The 22700-nt window shown below is 41.6% G+C and overlaps 1 protein-coding gene across 2 annotated transcripts in view; it reads left to right on the plus strand.

Annotated features, from left to right (window-relative positions):
* The window catches only part of TET1 (tet methylcytosine dioxygenase 1), a 152509-nt gene that overhangs the window by 104816 nt on the left and 24993 nt on the right, over positions 1-22700 (plus strand). For both annotated transcript variants that reach the window (XM_034777768.1, XM_034777769.1), the window contains 2 exons: positions 4927-5016; positions 5402-5539. In XM_034777768.1, the coding sequence (XP_034633659.1) occupies positions 4927-5016; positions 5402-5539 (228 nt within the window). The remainder of the gene's footprint in view (positions 1-4926; positions 5017-5401; positions 5540-22700) is intronic.

Genomic DNA, 22700 nt, shown 5'->3' on the forward strand with positions numbered 1-22700 from the left:
GTGATGAATTAATAAAGAATGCATGAATGAGAAGTAACAGTGACTTTATTGCCTCTGCAAGCGGTGCTCAAAGGGGGGAGAGGAGGGTGCGGTGGTTGGTTTACAGGGAAGTAGAATGAACCGGAATGGGGGGGGTGGAGGGCTCATCAAGGAGAAACAAACAGAAGTTTCACACCGTAGCCTGGCCAGTCACAAAACTGTTTTTTAAAGCTTCTCTGATGCGTACCGCGCCCTGCTGTACTCTTCTAACCGCCCTGGTGTCTGGCTGCGCGTAATCAGCGGCCAGGCGATTTGCCTCAACCTCCCACCCCGCCATAAATGTCTCCCCCTTACTCTCACAGATATTGTGGAGTGCACAGCAAGCAGCAATAACAATGGGGATATTGGTTTTGCTGAGGTCTATGAGTCAGTAAGCTGCGCCAGCGCGCTTTTAAACGTCCAAATGCACATTCCACCACCATTTGGCACTTGCTCAGCCTATAGTTGAACAGGTCCTGACTACTGTCCAGGCTGCCTGTGTATGGCTTCATGAGCCATGGCATTAAGGGGTAGGCTGGGTCCCCAAGGATAACAATAGGCATTTCAACATCCCCAACGGTTATTTTCTGGTCCGGGAAGAAAGCCCCTTCCTCCAGCTTTCAAAACAGACCAGAGTGCCTGAAGACGCGAGCATCATGTACCTTTCCCGGCCATCCCACATTGATGTTGGTGAAACATCCATTGTGATCCACCAGGGCTTGCAGCAGCATTGAAAAGTACCCCTTGCGGTTTATGTACTCGGTGGCTTGGTGCTCCGGTGCCAATATAGAGATATGGGTTCCGTCTATCGCCCCACCACAGTTTGGGAATCCCATTGCAGCAAAGCCATCCACTATGACCTGCATGTTTCCCAGAGTCACTACCCTTGATATCAGCAGGTCTTTGATTGCCCTGGCAACTTGGATCACAGCAGCCCCCACAGTAGATTTGCCCACTCCAAATTGATTCCCGACTGACCGGTAGCTGTCTGGCGTTGCAAGCTTCCACAGGCCTATCGCCACTCGCTTCTCAACTGTGAGGGCTGCTCTCATCCTGATATTCTGGCGCGTCAGGGCAGGGGAAAGCAAGTCACAAAGTTTCATGAAAGTGCCCTTACGCATGCGAAAGTTTCGCAGCCACTGGGAATCGTCCCAGACCTGCAACACGATGCGGTCCCACCAGTCTATGCTTGTTTCCCGGGCCCAGAATCGGCGTTCCACGCCATGAACCTGCCCCAGTAACACCATGATTTGCACATGGCTGGGGCCTGTACTTTGTGAGAGGTCTATGTCCATGTCAATTTCCTCATCACTGTCGTTGCCGTGCTGCAATCGCCTCCTCGGCTGGTCCTGGTTTTGCTTTGGCATGTCCTGGCTCTGCATATACTCTAGGACAATGCGCGTGGTATTCATAGTGCTCATAATTGCCGCGGTGATCTGAGCGGGCTCCATGATCCCAGTGCTATGGCATCTGGTCTGAAAAAAGGCCTGAAACTGACGGAGGGAGGGAGGGGCGACTGACGACATGGCGTACAGGTACAGGGAATTAAAATCAACAAAGCTGGCTGTGCATCAGGGAGAAACACAAACAACTGTCACACAGAATGGCCCCCCCAAAGATTGAACTCAAAACCCTGGGTTTAGCAGGCCATTGATTTCACGGAGGGAGGGGAAAGCAAATGAATACAGAACAAATCTGGTCCATCTATTTTTTACATCTTAAGCTGGCAGCAGACGGTGCAGCATGACTGATAGCCCTCGGCATCTTCTGGGTGCTTGGCAGAAGATACTGTACTTCGACTGCTAGCCATCATCGTCAAGACGGTTCAATAGGACTGCTGGCGGGACTGAGTCTCCAGGAGACAAAGCATGTCTTCCCAGGTGCCTCTGATCGATACCAGATCGGATACCAGTCGTAATATACCATCTACTGCCAAAAGGCAATGTGCTGCTGCTGTGTAGCAATGCAGCCCCACGTCTGCCAGCACCCAGATAGCCGATGAAGGCTACCAGTCATACTGCACCGTCTACTGCCAAAAGGCAATTAGCTGCTGCTGTGTAGCAATGCAGTACCACGTCTGCAGGCACCCAGATGACATATGGTGATGCTGAGCTGAGCTGAGTGGGCTCCATGCTTGCTGTGGTATGTTGTCTGCACAGGTAACCCAGATAAAAAGGCGCGAATCGATAGTCTGCCGTTGCTCTGACAGAGGGGGAGGGGCCTGACGACATTTACCCAGAACCCGCCGCGACACTGTTTTGCATCATTCAGGCATTGGGATCTCAACCCAGATTTCCAATGGACGGCGGAGACTGTGGGAACTGTGAGATAGCTACCCACAGTGCAATGCTCCGGAAGTCGACGCTTGCCTGGGTACTGTGGACGCAGTCCACCGACTTAATGCACTTAGAGCATTTTATGTGGGGACACACGCAATCGACTGTATGAAACCGATATCTATAAAACCAGCTTCTGTAAATTCGACCTAATTTCGTAGTGTAGACATACCCTTAGATACTTCGACTTCAGCTACACTTTTCGCGTAGCTGAAGTTGCGTATCTTAGATCGATCTCCCCTCCTAATGTAGACCAGCCCTTAGAATAAATGAATGGCATCCCTGGGTTCTTCCACTTTCCCACTGCTGTCAGCCCAGCTGATGGACTGGTTCTCCTGTCTACCATGTATAATGGACTAGTTTTCTTTTGGGTATCATGCCTCCTAATATATGTCCTTAAACATGATGCAGTCAAATAATTGTTTAATTATTGCATGTGAACATGACTGATGAGGGACAGCTTGAATAGCACAGGAAATATAAAAACTGATTATACAAAAAGTACACTACTAAAAAGTGTCTAGTGGATTTGTTTATGCTGTTGGAAAGCTTTTTACAACAAAAGGTGAAGACCATTAAAGGTACGCTCTTAAAAATGACAGCTGACTCCTGTCTTATCCAGTGACATGCTTGCTCACCCAGCATGAGAGAACGTGAAAATAATCTCAAGGTCCCTTTTGTTCTGATCTTAGCTGTCTCTAGCCTCACTTCTCTCTGGAGGTCTGAGGGAAAAGATTGTTTGCACCTTGACCAGATAACCTGATGTGCTTCAAAATACATATTGTTTAAACACATCATATGCAAATTGCCATTATTCTTAGTTAATTGGATTCAATATACACTTGTATATTATTTCATCAGTGAACCTCTCCTACTACTCTGTCCCACCCACTGCTGCCAGAGAACCCAAACACCCAACTTGTTCAGGTTCAGACAATAAGGGTGTTTTCATGCTTTTTTGTGCAGTTTTGACATTCATTCCTTCTCAAAAGTCAAACTTGAAAAACCCAAATCTTCTGTATACCACGGAAGCTAAATATTTCCTATAAGTCCTTCATTTTTCACCTTTCCACTCACAGATAATGAGTTCCAATTCCAATTAAAAAAAACATATAGGAAAAAATTCAGGGGAAATCATCACAAAACTTTTATTCCCTTCATTTGGGTTTGTCACTAATTATAACAAGCAGGTATTTCTTCATCTTAGCTAAATGTTGGATATTGATCATTTTGCAGATGACATAAAACTAGGAGGTATAGCAAATAAAGAAGAAGATAGATTCAATGTACAGAGAGATTTGGATCGTTTGATCATTTGAGGCACTGGACGGAGTCAGATGAGGTTTAATGTAAAGAAGTGTATGATAATACATTTAGGTAAGAATAGCATATAGTATAGATTTAAACTAAAGATTGTTACCTAGAATACAGTCGAGAAGAAACATGGATTAGCTCTAGATAATAAATTGATTATTGTATGAATTCATAGTGTGATGCCATTATGTAAATCTAATCCAAGACTGAAACACGCGTGTGTGTATGTAGCTACACATACACTCTCCGAAGGAAAAGTCTCATGCAGAACATAACTGATATTGCTTTTCTGCTTTGTAACGTGTTTGTAAGGCTGCAATTGGAATTGCAAGTGCAAAAGTCTGGTCTTCACATTTAAAAAAATAATAGGGAGCACGTCACTTGCTGATTTTCTTGGGATGGCCATTCTTCAGGGAAAACACACATTTTGAGGCAAGTAATAGAGCTTAAATACTACTCCCTCATGGAAAGGCATCTAGTTTATCCAATTTTCATAGCTCTGTTTCTATGAGGTAAAGAGTCCTGTCCCTCTGTTAGAAACCTCCTCAGTCCACGCCCTAATTGAGACCCCTGCATACCTCCCAGGCAGTCATTATCAGATAAAACAATCAAGAGCTGTGGTGCAGTGGGAGGAGCTATCTCCCAAACAGGAGTTGAAGATGATATGGGAACTGGTGGGATGACTCTGCAGATATAAAGCAGCAGTAATGAGTAGGATTTTTCAGGTGGAGCAGATCTTTTACCAGTTTAAATCAAAACAAGTTTTCACAAGCAAAAACATAATTAAAAGGTTCCCCGAGATTCTCCCAGTACTCCCAGTACTGGTTCTCCCAGTACTCAGCACATGGGTGTGTTAGCATTCCCACAGGCATTAACTTACTTCTGTCTCTGGAATGTGTGGTTTATTGCTCTTCCCAGACTACCTGTGCAAGTGAAGGGGAAAACAAAACTGAAGTTAACCCCTTGTGTACTGGTTATGAAGTAGTGCCCCCAATCCATTAGCAAACATGAATTGTATACTACTCTGTTATTTGTTTGACTATTTAAATTTACAGTGTTTTTACCAGTTTTGACACTTTGCGATGTCAAACAGCAGGTTTATTTTAAACACAGAAAACAGAAGTAAAATAAATAAAATATAAAATTGAAGCCATGTTAATTTTGAATTTCCTGACTTTGATGGTTTGTGTTAGTACCTCTCCAAACTGGGCTAAATGTTCCAAGTAAATTATAACTCTGTAAATATTTTTGTCTGTAGGAAGAACATCTTGAAAATAATTTGCAAACTTTAGCTACTGATGTGGCTCCACTTTATAAGAAACTTGCTCCTGATGCTTTTCAGAATCAGGTAGGTCTGTGAGATTCAGGCAGCGGTGATAAGTGACCTTAATTTTGTAATGCTGTGTCCTGGAGAAAATGTCTTCCTGACCCCAGCTGCTGTTCAGATTATGCCTTGAAGATTAATAACCCTGGTAAATTATTTTGTAACTAGAGAGTTTTTATTATTTATAGGAGTCTAATAATTCATTAAATCTGGCTCAGCTGTTTGTCTCAGTAATGTCTTATACTGAATGTCACATGTTAATTACAGGTTGCACAATGAAGTATTTACTTTCTGATAAAGCAGTTTACCTGATTACCTTTATTTAGTTAAAAATCAATGCTAGTGTGTCCCACAGAGTCTGAAGTTTCTCAGTGCCATCTCCAAATAAACCTAGTTATTTTGTTTTTAGGTGGAAAATGAACACATGGGCCCAGACTGTCGGCTTGGATCCAAGGATGGTAGGCCTTTCTCTGGTGTTACAGCTTGTATAGATTTCTGTGCCCACGCCCATAAGGACACACACAATATGCACAATGGAAGCACTGTGGTATGTACATTTCATTTTCTCATTTGTGCTGTTTTCTGTTGTGATTTTTAAATGCTGCTTCATTTAGTGATACATTTGCACGAAGCATTTAAGGTGCTAAAATATTACGATTGTTTCTTCATATAAATATCCACAGGAGTTGGGTGTGTTATTCTTAGCCTGCAGAAGGCTTATTATTATTCACCTTATTATTCTGCAGAATAAGAAAAGCAAGGGTGCAATCTAGGATAAAATCCCTACAGATATCTCAGATATACAAGTCCTGCATGCTCAGTCTACCTCAGGACAGATAACGTATTCAAAGTAAAGGTTTGATGTCCGAAGTAAAATAAAAGAAACATGCCCTGCAGCCAAGAATTGCATAACGCTCCTGCAGAAGAAGATCTTATGTAAATAAGCTCATTATCTGTCACATTTTATCACTCCCAGTTTTCACATTCACCAACCTCTCCTTCCTTATCACCATGGTGCTGACAGGCTCTAGGCTGGTGTAGCTGTTGGTAGGAAAATAGACCAGGTAATATCATGGAGCATGTGCTGGAGTTATTTTTAAAAGTCTTTGTAGTATTAATTAAGGGGAATAGTCTCCCATAGTCCCAGTGTGGAAGGAATCCCTCTAGTTGTCATTCTGTGGTATGTGGTGGATACCATAGATGTTCATTGTATGATTAGTGGGGAAGAGTGAGACAAGGGACACCATTTCTATTAAATAACCTTTTAGAAAATGAGGCCTGAAGACAGATAAGCTCAGAACAAAATAAATCCAAGAATGCTTTTGTAAATATATTGTTTTCAGCAGTGTGAGCTTTAATTACAAGCACTTCCTGCATAGTTGGGATGCTTTTGTGAATGTCATTGGAAATCACATTCAAGCATAATCTCTGTATTTAAAAGTATATGTAAAATCTCTGCCTTTCGGCTGGTCTACACTAGGCGGGGGATCGAACTAAGATACGCAACTTCAGCTACGAGAATAACGTAGCTGAAGTCGACGTATCTTAGATCGATTTACCTCGGGTCCTCACGGTGCGGGATCGATGGCCGTGGCTCCCCCGTCGACTCCACTTCCACCTCTCGCTCTGGTGGAGTTCTGGAGTCGAGGGGGAGTGGGTTCGGGGATCGATTTATCGCGTCTAGACGAGACGCGATAAATCAATCCCCGCTAGATCGATTACTACCCGCTGATGCGGCGGGTAGTGAAGACATACCCTTAATTAGGGTTAGTGTCTTCTTCAAAAACTGGAAAATTAAAATTTAATGTAATATATTCCTGTAGTTTAAGAAATATAGCCCAATCCTGCACATTACTTGAGCATGTGCCCAACATTAAGCTTGTGAATAGTCCCAGTCACTTAACTGGAACTACTCACATGCTTACTGTTAATCATGTCCTTATGTGCTTTGTTGGATAGGGGTCTCTGGCTTTAAGGCTGTAAGAGTCTTTAAAGGCTATCCATGAACAGCAAACCTGAATTGACTTGTAGTGTTTTGCTAATAGTGAGTGTCTTCAGATAAGATTATGAAATAGCTTATTCACAAAATATATCTTACAGAATAGTATAAAACCAATATGTTATTAAAGTACATACAGTGCAACTGTATTGAACTAGAACTTCCTCAATGTGGAAATTCAGAGGGAAGATTTAACAATTCAGAATTTGAAAATGTGTCTTGCCTTTGGAGATTTAAGAATTCAGAATTTGAAAATGCGTCTTGCCTTTGGAGATTGTATGCTAATATAACTTGGTTATATCTAAAATAGGATTATTTTGGTACATGCAATATTATTTCATATTAAAAGACAGAATTACATAGAACTTAAGTCTACTACCACCTATTTAGGAATGGATCCTGAAAAGAGAAATGATGATGATGTTGGAAAATACAGTGTATCAGAGTAGGAGTTTCTTAGATGATCTTAAATTAATATGGGTTCCTTTTAAAGAACATATTCGGATCAACTAAATATACATTTATTTATCTAGAGTCATTGCTGTTATTTCAGCACCAGGAAATGTTCATTAGGGACGCTTCTGTATTTCTTTGAATATTTTCATATGCAGTATGTTTTGTGAATTTTTCCAAATCAAATTGGTTGTGTAATCATATTCTTTATTAACTTCATCTTTAGCTAGAGCAAATTAAATCTAGCTTTTTTTTTATGGGAATTGATTCTTTGGAGATCACATTGAGCAAAAAACTGAAGGTATTAAAACTGTATTTATGTGGAAAAGCTAACCAGTGTGAATATTTCCTGTTTGCTCTGTAGTGGTGTAAAAATACTTAGAAATTCTACAAGGGTATGTACTAACCTGTGTATCTGGAAATACTGGATGTACTTTATGAAAGTACCTTTTTTACCCAATAAATATAGCATCATTTTCACTCCATCAGACTCTTTTGTTATCTTTTTAACAGTCTTCTTAGGATGATTCAGGTACCTGACAACAATGGTGTTAAGGTAGAGTGTTCCCTGGTGAGGTGGAAGCCATGATTGCAATTGAATGGCACAAGGACAGGCGTATAAGAATTAAAGGTGTCAATCTGAATTTGTCTCAAGTATTTGTGTTGCTTCAAAGGATTAGCTGAAATGGGTCAACTTCATGCCTGTGTAAATCCATTGAAATCAGTGGATTTACACAAGGGATTCATTTGGCCCAGTGGATTTTACAAAGAATGGCTCAAAAGTAACTAATGAAAGCATGGCTAGTGCAGTAATAGCTATACTGGTGGTTCATGTCCTATTGGACAGTGCCTCTGACAATGGGTGAAGGGTGGGATGAGTGGGGAGACCAACTACAACTATATGTGACTACTCATACCATTCAGTCTGTGGCACTGGCTGTGGAAAAAGTAAAGGGAGGAAAGTGACTCTGTGGTCCAAGGGCTGCTGCCTGTTTCCTTTTGGCCTTTCTGAATAGGAAGGAGAGGTTGGTAGAGTAGCAAAAGATACCTGCACAGAGAGGGTCAATGGCTTTGAGGAAACTGCCATACTTCAGACCTTACTGCAGATCCATTCCCTAGCTTTGAATGAAGTTAGTGAGAAGAGAAGAGATGATGGCACCTTTCAAATTGCCCATTCAGCTTCTCTTCACACTGTCTTCACTGCTTAGCAAGAGTGCCCTTTCTCATTCTCACAACAGCACACGGGTGCCTACAGCTTTCTTCTTTACTAGCACAAATAATACCCCATCACTCTGGTTCATGAACAATAAGCAGCATGGGGGTTCATGAAGAATAAATCATGCCATATGAGTCTGATCACTTTTTGTGATCTACGTAGAATACTAATATGATACATGAAGCTCATATAGTGGGTGAGACATATTGGGACCTCTTGAAGCATTAGAAACCATGCGTTAATACATTTATTACCAAAAAATTAAATTAAAATAAACATAAGCAACACTACTTTTTAAAAAGCCTGAAAAATGGCTGATGGGCAAAGAGTAATTATAAATGGCACTGCAATCAGTTTGGATTTCACAAGTGTTAACATAGGAGTTTTATTTTATTTTAGTAGTTTTATCAATGATCTGAAAGAGGAAGCAAAAAAAAAAAAATTAAACTAAGATGTAACTTCTCCTGGCTTTGAATCCTCTGTAAACACTGAAAGGATATAAAGTACCAATCTAGGGCCTGATTCTCCTCTCATTTACACACATGCACACAGTGTAAACCATAAGTCAGTGATTTAAAGTTAACAAAATTACACTTTTGTGAATCCGGTGCAAGAAGAGAATCACACCCCAAATATCAAACTAGAGAGATTAGAAAAATGACAGAGATTCATAAAATGAGGTTCAGGTTTGGAAAAATGCAGTAAACTTTTCTTTTCTGGAAATATTATTCTGAACGAAAGCTACTGGATGTAAGGGAGATGCCATACATGCAAATGTATGATATCACAGGTTAAAAGGGCAATAATTCCTCTTTATATAGCATCAGTGTTACTTAATTTGGAGTACCATGCATGTTTTTCACTGTTCTACCAGTATTTCAAATGAGATTGACAAACCAGAGAAGATGCAGAGAAGGGAAACAAAGATGGTTAAGGGAACGGAGGAATTGTCCTATAAAGATAAGGAGAATTGTAAGTGTTGTAGAGATAAATATATCATTCTTTCTTTATAATCTATCTACAAATTTGAAATATGTCACTGTTAAGGAATGCAGAATTGTCCAGGTTTGCTTTAAGTGGGGAATAATAATTAACATTCAGCAATGGAAAATTTAAGCAGGACATTAGGAAATTTTTTGAATAATTTGAATAAAGGACAGTGCTAGAATACCCATCACTGGAATTATTGAAACTTGGCTGAGACAACTTGTACTTAGATGTTCTGTAGGGAACACTCCTGCATTAGCAGAAGGAGGAACTAGATAATCTAATAGGATTTTTCCATCCCTAGGATTCTAGAATGAGATAAGAAGAGAGAAGATCAGAATAAGAGATGGTTTAAATTGATTAGAACACTGCAAATTTACCACCAGGCTGCAACCTTAAGATCTGAAGATCTAGCTCCACCTAAAGTCACACTACCTTCATAACCTCATCTTGACCTCTGATGTGGTTGTTGGAAAAAAACAAAAAATGCCACCGTTATAGGAGGCTGATACTGAGGGCTTTTGAAAAGCTAGCCATTGCATAGTACTGGCCAAATACCACCTAGGATTGCAGAGGAAGTCAGAGAAGCCTGTGTTAGTTATGGCTTTACGGGGAACTCTTTTTATCACATCTTAGTGGAATCACTATTAGCATACTGTCAAGTGCCAGAGGAGTCATATCAACCAAGTCATTTCAAAAAGCAAGAGGGAGATCGGGTGAGACTGGATTTATTTAACTGGTTAAGTTTTTTTAATACCAGTTTCTTAAGTCAGAGACAAAGACTAATTGAAGTAGCGGAACCTAGGATATGAAACAACTATTTGATACTGCCTGCAGTTTTGGAACATAATGCAGCTATGCCCAGGTACCCTGCAAAGCACGTACATGCCTATACTGTAGCTACCAAAGGTGCTAAGAAATGTGTTTGGCTACCACACCCCCTACAGCACCAAGTAAAACTAATAGATTTATACAGAATGAAAAACAACTAAAGCCCTGAGGATAATGACTATCAAAATATTTAAACTAGCATTGCTTTACTGGGCATGTATACAGTGGAGCCAGAAATATACTGCATCCAATGTAAACAAAAAATCCAAACCCTTGTTGACCTTTGTTCCTAAGGAAATATTGCTTGTGTTGTGTGGTACTTGTGGCAGTTACAGATGTTCATTAATGTCTTAGTGGGCACAGGCAATTCACAAGTATCAGTTGGCCACAAATGGATATCCTAAGAAGAACTGAATTATAGGACTGGAAGTGCTTTATTGTTAAAACTGGAAGTGTTCAGTGGTCAGCCTAACTACCTCATATGGTACACGTGCAGTAGTTTTTAAAGATCAGGACCCACATTTTCAAAATGCATCTAACGAAAGAGCACGTGCTCAACTTGCATAGTGCTACTATCCAATTCACACGTGTAAATTGTAGATTTTCATACACACTACCCTGACTTTCATGCATGCATTAGCTGTTGTGTGGACTTTTGAAAAATTTGGGTTGATAGTTAATCTGATAAACGGCTGAGATTTAGTATAGTGGTTCTCAATCAGAGGTCTGCGGCCCCCCCCCCAGGGTCTGCAAGCCAAAGCAGGGCCAGCATTAGACTAGCTGGACTATCTAGAGCAGAAAGCTTGGCACTCTGTGGGGCGGAAGCCCCAAGCCCTACTCCCTGTGGCTGTAGCCCGGAGCCCTGCTGCCCTGCCACCCAGCAGGGAGGAAGCTCTGAGCCCCGCCATCCCATGGCTGAAGCCTGGAGCTTCTCCAGTGCGCAGAGTTGAAGCCACAACGCACACACACACTCTACCACCCTGCGGAGCAGAAGTCCCAAGCCTCAGTGCCCCATGGAGTAGAAGCCCTAAGCTCCCAACCGCCCCACGGCACAGAAGCTCCCATCAGGCAGAAGCCCAGAGCTCCCCTCCCCCACTACCGGGCAGCTGAAGCCCAGAGCCCCAAAGTGCCTCCTTCATGGCTGACGCCCTGAATCCCCCTTTACCTCCTCCCCCCACTGGTCCCTGAAGTTTTATAGCATGTTAGGGAGGCCTCAGAAAGAGAAAGCTTGAGAACCCCTGATTTATTATAGTTCGCCAATATACATTTATTTAACACTTTAAAACTTGGTGACTTGGTCACAAGGAAGATGAAAATTGGAAGGACCAGAAATTAACTCGTGGAGGTTATTTTTTCCTCATGTGAGTGCATTTTCTGTAATCCAAAACCATATTGTATACAACATGATAGCCAATAGAGAACAAGGTGTTGGAAATCAAGCAGTTACAGGGACAGGGATTTGGTAGAAATTTGTACCAACTGTATAAATATGAACAATATTTCAAATATGTACAAGTGCATTACCAGCAGGTTCTAGCTCTTCAGGAGTGCTATAGAACAGGATATGTAAAGGGAGGGATGCTTACTGCTGATTCATGCCACAATCCCTCATGAAAATGTGTGCATTTGGGCTGAAGGAGAATTGGTAGGCAAATACATACAAAGTAATTGAAGTTGCTCTACTTTGTGTATTGTGGATCAATAGGACTGTGACAGTTATCCATTAGCTTTGGTTGACTACGAGGGAATTAACTGAGTTTTCTTTAGAGACAGAAAGCACTTTTCACAGGACTGCATGATCATTACTCTGTTCACCTCTGAAAGACATTGCTCTAAGAGAAAATCTCTGCAAAATTTTCTCTTTTCACAGACTGTTTCATGGTGTTTGGTTAGTGGAGATGTGTGTAAAGCACCCTTCCAGCTGGTCGTCTGCTTGGGCAGAAGGTTCTATCTTAGTGAACTAATTTTTGCAAGACTTACTGTTGCTATGTCCCAGCAATCCTTGTTAAAGATGAACTGTAAATAAAAATCTCAAAATTAGCGATATTTGCAGAATTCTTCCTTAGTCAGGCTTTGTCTTGGATCTCTAGTTTCGCACAGCACTTTATTATACAAAATCAAACTTTCGCTTGTTAGGGCCCTTAAAGTCATGTCTGGTTGGAGTCAGCTCTAATGATGTCGCCTCACCATGCTGTAGGATCATAGCTGTCATCGAGCTATTGCATAGGGATTTAAGTAAATTCCTGTTTTAATATGTGTGTTTTCTCAAAGTTTGTTATTACTTAAACAAGAAACATTGAAGAAGTATATTAAATAATTTAAAAGAAAGGGATGGGGGCGAATGGACTAGTCTGAGCCCCTGAGAACCAAATCCATGCTCCAGCACTTCCATAGAACAAGAGCAGAAGCATCGAAGTAAAGCTCGAGACAGCAATTACGTCTCTCAAGGAACCTGAAAGAGGAAAAGGGGTAGTTTGAAGGTGAGATTGTGCTCATCTGACACAAATAGAAGGTATTTTCAGGGTTTATTTGTAGTTCATGTTTAAAGCAAAGCTGGCGTCAATGACAGCTGTTTTAAAATGAGAGCCTTATTTGGATTAAAAAGACCAGTCAGTCCGTCTTTTAAAAAGAATAAAAAGCTATTTAAAAATACTTCCATATTTGGTCTTTTTGACGACCTCCATTAGTTCAATGCTGTAAGTAGGTCTTTCCACCATCATGTATAACTGGCAGAGCTTCCTGGAATTTCCTGTAAACACACTTGCAAAAGCAGAGTTGACTTGCACAGCTTTGCATGGTAAACAAGTTAAAATGTCAGCAGAAGAGAACAAAAAACCTATTCTTGCTACAAACATAATAACAATACCCTACTGGACACACATACTTTTACTATGTAAGAAAAACAGTCATAAGGAAGTGAGAAACGTCCTTTGACTTTGAGTTCATGATGTTGGTTCTCCAGAGGTTTGGTTTTTGGTATTGTATACAAAATGTATGGCAAAGATAATGTTCCGCAATGTTAATTATTATTATTATTTTTTATTTGTATCAGCATGATGCTTTACTGAAGACATGTTTCTCTAAATCTGATTTACTGTTTGCGATTAATTGTTAGAACCTAGTATCTAATGTTTTCCATTCCAGACAATGAGGACATAAACATGAAATGAAAACCAAAAAGCGGAAAAGTTCTTCTATAAAAACACACAGTCCACAGTGAAAAATAAAGACTTTAAACCATGCAACTTAAAATCCATTATTCTTTTCACATGCAAATCCATAAACTAGATTTAGACTGTCAGCTCTGCTCTCTAAGGCAAGGACAGTCCTTTACTCTGTACCTCGCAGAATGGAGCACTGATTTTGTGGGGGCCTCTAGATGCTACTGCAATACAAATTAATAATAATAATTAATACAGAGAACCATCCGCATTTAAAGACAGTCAGTCAATCTCTGTGTTAGTAGCAGTAAAATTCCATCTGCTATCATATCACTGCAAGTAATTAGATTAATCAAAATCACTAAATCTCTGTTAACCCACCTGGTGAAAAGTCCAACAAAAGTTCCACACAAATATCCAGTACTACTAAACCTAATACTAGTATTAATTCATTTGGCAAAGCTGTGATTTTGAAAACACTTTGGTAGGACAGCTGTCCGCCTGGCTGAATCTAAGTGTCCTGTACAAATCTTTCATACTGAATTTGGTTTCGTTTTTAGCTTACCATCAGCTTTTGCCGTGGAGAAACCTGCAGTTAAAAATTCATTATAAGTACCTACTCAATGGACCTGCAGCAACTTGTTTGCTGGAGATGGCCTATAAATAAATGTTGAATTTATAGTGCTAGAAACTTCAAGGATACCTTTTTATATGGTTACGTCAATGAGTTGCTTATTGGAGAACAGACTTCATTGTGAAAACAAAACAAATGTCAATAGTAAAGTATAATAGAGTGATCTCCACCTGAGCATCTCCCTTCACGGCCAAGAGTGCCTCTGCAGTGCCCTCCCTCTGTTTTCCCATTCTTCAGGACTCCTTAAACAAAACTCCTTAAAGTCTTGCTAAGCCAATCATAGACCTCCTTGGGGCCTGGTTTCTTTATTAACAATTTGCAAAAAGCAAACAAACAATAAATCTTCCACCCAGCCTTATGCTCCCTGAGGTACTGTCCCTTCCTGCTGTCTGAGCAGCTAGACAGTGCAAGGCCTGGCCTGCCCTGCCTTCTTTGCCTTCTCCCAGAGGAAAACTAAACTTTCAGTTGGGGATCTTCTGACCCAGTACAGCTTTACTGCATAGTTCCCCTTCTAGATCTGTCCTCACTAAACTCTCTTTGACCCTTTATAGCCCAGGTGCAGTTCCGCCCTCTTAATTACTCAGCTGGGAGTACCTGATCTGGTGTAAGGACTCTGGACTATTTCCATCACAGAGGGCCAGTCACTCTGTGACATAAAGAGTTTAAAAGTTAAACATTTCTTCTTAGGCAAGGGGTCAGTTTCTGAATAAAATACCAATTTCACTAGGAGAACTGATAAACAGTTTCTTCAACCTTTTTTACAGATAAAGAGTGAGAATTTCATAGGATAATATAGAATATATTGTAGGCAAGATTCAGTAAATGTTGTCAATCAACCATTAGTCAATCAATAGTTCCTACAAAAGAATCCGAAGACCACTTTTCTACTGACATGCACTAGAATTAGTGTGTGGAATGAATATTTGTCCCCAATAGCTCATTGAATTTCTTTTGGTTATGAATCTATCATACCATCTTTGCTTGCAAGTTCAGACATTTGCAGTAGTTGCTAAAATGCCTTTTGAGAATGGGTAAAGGTGACTGTATGTTACCCTTCTGGACAATATCAGTAATGTGTTTGATAAATTTATACAGTATTACAAGCTGCAACATAGGATGGTTGTCGGGGATAAATGACCTGACATAATACACACCATAACTAATTATAGTTATTTGTGGAAAATGTCCCATGCTTTCTATAAATGCCTTTTTTGGTTGTTCAGAATACCAATATCATTTCAAAGGAAGGATTTTAATTGCTGCTTTTTCCATTTTGTAAGAGTTGAGGAGCTTCAGAAATGCTTTCCAAAACTGTTTCCATAACCTACTGTAAACGTATTCTGTCTGTAATAATCCAATAGAACTACTTACTGTAGATCTCAGAAAATAGTAAAAGTAAAGCAAGCACAGTAATTCAGTTGTGAAATTAGTGAATCACTCTTATGACTCGAGTGGACCTTAATGGATAGCCTTGTCAAAGTGCTGAGACCATTTTAGCAGGCCACTGCAGAGCTAGATGATGCAGCATATCTGAGAGAATGGACATCTATTCTGTTCTGAAAGGACATCTCTTCTGTTCCCAATCTACATAGAAAAGAACTATACAGGAAATTTAGTTTGCAAATTCAGAAATGCATTTTGCCCACTTTGCCGCATCTTCAGTTCAAAACATCTGTCTTACTAATGATGTAGTGGGAAAGACTACATCAGATTCAACTCAAGAAGTTCAAGTGGCCAAAGAACTACAGGATTCAGAACTCTTTGGCTACAGATGTTTCTTCAAATGGTTTAATCATTTCATTCAATTTATGGGTGCATCTTAGAAAAAGAACAGAAATCCACAGTGTCTCCACACCTTGAATACTGCATCAGTTTTGGTCAGCCCATCTCAAAAAAGATATATTAGAATTGGAAAAGGTACAGAGAAAGGTAACAAAAATGAGCAGGGGTATGAAACAGCTTCTATCTGAACATGCAGCTGTTTTTATCTTCAAGTTTATTGGATATCCAAACAAACCATTTGGCCAGCATTTTTTCATTTGGCTATTAAGTGTCCTTAATGATCCAACTAGTGTGTCTTTTGGGAGAAATATTTAGTACAGCAGGACATGCAGCAGGACATAACTCATACTTAAAATCCAAAATAGTATAGTATTTTGTCTTTTTCAGTTTGCTTTGATTGGTTTGAAATAGAATATTAATAGTAATTTATGTAAAAAGCTACTTTGAATGCTCTCAGTAGTACATTCCAAAGGTTTTCCAATGGATTACTTTATGTAGAGTCCACCATTAATAAAAGGGTTTTTGAACCGAATGTTTCACATTAAGTGAACTACTCTACTGAGTCTACAAACTGTTAGAGCATCTAAAAGACTCTTAGATCATAATTTGCTGCCCTCTAGGACTAATTTTTGAATCCATAGACTAGTCTGGTCTGCTTACTATTTGATTCTTCTTTTTAGATGCACAAGTATATAAGTGAGGCGCTTAGAATGAAAGTTTACCTATGTTACTTTCCATCACTGCATTTTGGATACATGCATAATGATGTCTTAATTATTTTGTAAATAAATGTACTGTTCTATTTTATATAGTCTTAATGCTTTGGCTTGTGGAGTAACCCTGTCTGTACCCACAGCTCTGCCAATGTACCTCAACTCTGACCTGTAACAGTCTTTCAGTGCAAGTCCTGGACCTCATTGAACAAAAACTGCCACTTGTGCTGAATTTTGTGTTGGTTTTGTCATATAAATAGACATTCACTTGGATGAGCTTTCCCCTTCCATATTTTTTCCTCTTATCTTTTTTTTCATTTGGCCCTGCATGGCAAAATGTATTTCCCTGTCCCTGCCTGCCCTATAGGTCAGCTGAAAAGATGAAAATGGTTAAAAGAAGTGAAATTCCCAGATAAGATTCCAGCATAGGAGATGAGAATAAATATTAAAAACATACAAGGCTTGATTTTCAGGCACTTGTCTATTGATGTGCAAAAATGCATGCATGTACACATGTGCCACCACAACTGGCACCAGACTTCAAATTTTTAAAATAGACATGCATTCTTCTCTGATTGCTGGTCCCTGTGGGTATTCCATCGTGGGTACATATGCGCCCAGAACCAGATCATATTGAAAGCAGTGTCCATGGGTCTGCACGTACACCCTGGCTCATCTCATGCCTCCAACCATGGAGATAAAGAGCAGGACAGACCAACCACCTCTCCAGTTCCTTCTCACTGCAGTATGGTCTGGGTTGGAACCTCAAGTGCCCAAAGCTTCAGCTTTATTCCTTTATCTGTTGCCATATTTAGATATCTGTAAATAGTTTTTAGAAGTTTTAGAGTTTAAAAGTTTTATCTGTTAGTTTTATAGTTAGCCTTCTCAAGGTGAGGACCTCTTTTTCCCCTCCCTCCCTCACCGTACCTCGTTTTTGGTACTGGACTATCCCCAGGACTCTGGGCGTCAAAAACTGTGCTTCCTGCCCACGATCCTTCTTGGTTAATGACGACCACCAGCACTGCCTTGGGGAAGCCCACATAACAGCGAGGTGCAGTATCTTGCATTCATTCCCCAGCCATACCTAGGAAGGGCAAGAACTTCATCTTAGGAAGCACCTAATGGAAAAGGCCATGAGGCCATAATCGGACCCAGGCTGGGGTAACCCCATACATTGGCCTGACTAAGGAAGGAGTGCATCTCCTGCCATGAGGTCCAAACTCAGGAGCCAGGAAGTCTATCCCCACAGATACTTTGGCGGGGTCCTGTTGGGAGAGCAGGGAGCTTTCTCATAAGCATGAGTCTAAATCTTCCTTCAAATCCACTTTGAAGAAGTTGGATTCAGCCCTTTCTAAACTGAGCAATTCTCTAAGCTCAGCCCAAGAGAATTTAATTAATCTTAAGTCTCAAAGTCGTGACAAGAAAGCCCATAAGCTTAGGGCTTCATTGGCACTGGATCACAATCTGGTGGCACCAGTACCTCCCAAACACAAATGCTGGGATCCACTGGAACCAATGAAGAGTGATCATCAAGAGCCTCAGTTACCAACAGTACCGACTTTGTCTTCCACAGCTGTGGCACAGACTGTCTGTACTGCGGCTCTCGTGGTTTGGGCAGATAGGACCCCGGTCACTCTGGGAAGAGCCAAGATGTACACTGCTCCTGAGGACATCTTTGCTGTCTCCCAGATACGGAGTCTCCTGCTCCATTGGGTTCCTCCCTCTCGAGAGATGTTCTGACTTCACCAGGGGAGCCAACTTTTGGGAGGAGTCTGTCTCCCATTCCATCTTCAGGCTATGACTTCCCTCCAGAAGCTCTGTCAGTACCACCATTGGAACCAGCATCAGCTTCTTCCTCATCTGGAGGATCTGCACCACCTGTGATCTGTTACTTCCTCCTCCAAGATACAACTTCCTGGTCAGAAGGCCTGAACCAAACCTCCACCTCATCACCTGCCTCGGAACTGTTGGTTCTCCATGCCATTGAGACCACTGCCACACCCACTCAACCCTTCCTATGGGCCATACTGGGGGCCATGGGACCAATACCATCCCGCAGAGTCGGTCTGGTCTGCTATTGTCCCTTCCCATTCCTTTGAGAGGGCAAACAGAACTGCCCCCTGATCCAAATGAGGAGGAGGCATGTATGCTGGATCCCAAAGTTCCACTGGAACTGACAAGATTGCCATCTGCTCCCTCCCATCCCCTGAATGACTATAAGCAGTTCAACAACTTCTCAGAGTTGCAGGGGAATTGAGAAGATTCCTCTTGAGGAGGTTAAGGATCCTCAACGCAAGCTCTGGAAGATCCTCCATGCCTCCAGCTCCAGTTGAATAGCGCTCCCTGTTAACGAAGCCATCCTGGAGCCAGCCAGAGCAGTCTGGTATACCCCAAGTTACCTGTGCCCCAACCCCTAAGAGGGCAGAGAAAGGTTATTCATTCCAGCCACATGGCAGAATTTCTGTTCTCTCCCTTTAGTGGTCCAAGTCGCCACAGAGCAACAACATCCCTGATCTACCCTGACTGATAAGGAGGGCAAGCATCTTGACTTATTGGGATGGAAAGTCTTTTCTTCTAGCCTCCAGTTCAGGATAACCAGCTACCAAGAATTAATGGCTAAGTATGACTTCCTGAACTATTCAAAATTTGCAGACCTCACTGACAGACTTCCAGCAGCACAGCAGGACAGAGCTAGTTTCCAGGCTCTCATAGAGGAAGGCAAATTGGTTGCCAGGACCACTCTCCAATCAGCAGTAAATGTGGCTGATACATCTTCCAGGACAATGGCTACTGCCATCACGATGTGCAGGGAGTCGTGGCTTCATGCTTTGAGGTTTCCCAGGGAGGTCCAGAACACTACTGAGGACCTTCCCTTTGATGAGACTTCTCTATTTAACCAGAAGATTGATGAACCTTTGAACACTCTAAAGGACTCCAGTGCCACTCTGTGTTTCCTAGGAATGGATATAGCTGCCCCAAAAAGAAAAGTCCACCCGCAACCCTACACGCCTAGAGTGATGGTTCAGCAGTTCTACCACCAGAGACCTTATGATCCACCCCCTAAGAGGCAAAGAGTTCAAAAGACCCCCTCTCCTCATCTTCTTTAGCAGGTTAATCATCCCACTTTCAGACCTCGGCTAAGTGCTATTTTTGACAGGAGCTCAAGAGCTGCAAACCATTAAGTCCTATACCACACGACCCCCATCCACACTTTAGAGGTTATCTAGCACTCTTTTTCAACATCTGGCATGCAATAACAACAGACAGATGGGTGCTGAACATCATCCATTCTGGCTATATGATAGAGTTTACATCCTTACCCCATCCAAAAAAACCCTTCCCCAAACCCCCTCTGCAGCCACTCTCAAAAGAAGAAATCCCTCTTACAGCAAGGAGCAATAGAGCGGGTTCCTCTTCAGCAGCAAGCGAGGAGTTTATATTTGACATATTTCCTAGAGCGGTTGGAGACCCATTCTCGACATCTGCCATCTCAACAGATTTATTTGCAAACTCAAATTTTGCATGGTCATGTTGGCATCAATAATTCCATGCCTGGAAAAGGTCATGTGGTTTACAACTCTCAACTCGAAGGATACCTGCTTTCACATGGACGTCCACCAGTTCACAGATGCTTTCTCAGATTCATGGTGGGCTCTGACCATCCATACAGAATACTTGCTTTTGGCTTTGCTATCGCTCCCACAGTCTTTACCAAGGTGGTCTCTGTAGTAGCAGCCTATGTCAGACACTGTGGTTTCACCATCTTCCCGTACCTCAATGATTAGCTCCTCATCCCCATGTCAGAATATCTATGTGTCGACTTCGACAATGCTGCAACTCCTCTCCTCTTTGGGGGTCAGCATAAACACCGAAAAATCCATCCTCACCCTTATGCAGGCTTTAGACTTTATCAAGGTGTCCTTAAATTAAATCACAGCAAGGGCTTATCTGTTGAGGGACAGGTTTCAAGCTAGGTCATAAGCAACCCCCGAGTACCTGTCAAGATTTGTCTCTCTGTCATAGGGCATATGGCTTCATGCATTTACGTCACACAATTGACAAGACTCCACCTTTGTTGCCTACAAGTGTGGCTTCAAACAGTGTACTAACCAAACTGGCAGTTCATGAACACCATAGTGAATGCCTGCCAAAGTGATATTGTGCCTGTTATGGTGGAAGAATCCCCGCCATGTATGCAATGGCATTCCCTTCCTTGGTTCTGCTCTGGCCAGGACAACCATTACTGACACATCGCTGTTGGGCTGTGGCGCACATATGGACAAACGTACAGCCCAGGCACCTAGACATATTGAGAGCCCAGGATTTACATCAATGTTCTGGAGTTGCAAGCAAGTCAGAGGACTTGCAAAGCCTTTTTCCCATTCATTCAAACTCACCATGCCCTCATAATGTCAGACAACATCACAACCGTCTTTTACATCAACTAACAGGAAGGAGCGAGATCCATCCACCTGCATGCAGAAGTGGTCAGTCAATAGAACTGGTGTGTTGACAATCAGATTACCCTGTTGGCAGTTTACCTTCCCAGGAACCAGAACATGCTAGTAGACTCTCAGCAGACACTTTGCTGTCTCACAAGTGGGAGCTACATAACTTGATGGTGAACAATATTTTTGCTCTGTGGGGACCTCCACCAGGGAACTGTTCAACCCCCAAACAAATATGAAATGCCACATATACTGTTCTAGAGAAACCTAGGTTACCACTCACACTGCAATACTCTATTTCTTCTAGGTCAGACTATCTGAACTATGCTTTCCCTCTGCCACCACTCCTGCCTTGAGTTTTACACAAGATTTGGCAGGAGAGGTTACGAGTTATTCTCTTTTGCCCTCAGCTGGCCCAGACAGTTTTAGTTCCTGAGCCACCTATCTTGGACACTGATCATTATACCAATATTTCCCAATATCCTGACCCTCGGGAATGGCAAGATCAAGCATCCCAATCCATGTCCGCTTTATCTCAGGGCTTGGTTTTTGGGTGGACATCATCCCTAGAGTGATAATGTTCTGAAGCTGTGGAGAACATCCTTCCTAACAGTAGGAAGCATTCCACTAGAAAATGTTACCTAGTTAAGTGGAAGCATTTTTCTATCCGGGAGCATCAGAGATGTATACCCCCAGAAGCTTCAGGTATTCCTGTCATCCTGGACTATATTTTTTCCTTAAAGACAGCAGGTTTGTCCATCAGCTCCTTATGGGTCCAATTGGCAGCAGTCAGTGCATACCATACACCTTTGCATGGCTACTCGATTTTTGTGCACTCACTGACTAGCAGATTCTGGAAAGCCCTAATCTGAACCTTTCTGCCTATTACAAAGTCTGCTTCTCAATAGCTTCTCACTTGATTCTTCTTCTCTCTGTACTCACTAAGATTCCCTTTGAACCATTAGCTTCTTGTTTCATGTTTCTCCTATCCGGGAAGATTGCATTGGTTGTAGCCATCACCTCAGCCAAAAGGGTTGGTGAGCTTGGGGCAATGATGGTGGATCATCCTTACATTGCATTCCATAAGGACGATGTATCATTACATTTACATTTACACCCTAAATTAGGGGTTCTCACAAGAAAATTTTTGGTGGCCTTAGAGTGTGGCCACCAACTCTTGCTGGTGGCCACTGACAATTTTTCCTAAAATACGTAATTAACTTTAGGAAAAACAAATAAATATGCATATATACATGTCCGAATCATTGTAATTTATTTGTGTAGGGTTTTTTTTTCAGACTCAGTAATAAAAATAATGTACAGTTGCCTCTATTCTTTACTAGACCTAAACAGAATAGAAACAAAATAAGGTGCCTTACACATTCTTCTCTTTTTTGTTGTTGTTTCTTTTGGGGGTGGGGGGGTTGGTTGCTGGTTTGTTTGTTTGTTTGTTTGTTTGTTTGTTTTAAGACTTACTAGCTAGT

Source organism: Trachemys scripta, chromosome 7, assembly GCF_013100865.1.
Source record: "Trachemys scripta elegans isolate TJP31775 chromosome 7, CAS_Tse_1.0, whole genome shotgun sequence".
In the NCBI taxonomy this organism is placed as follows: Eukaryota; Metazoa; Chordata; order Testudines; family Emydidae; genus Trachemys; species Trachemys scripta.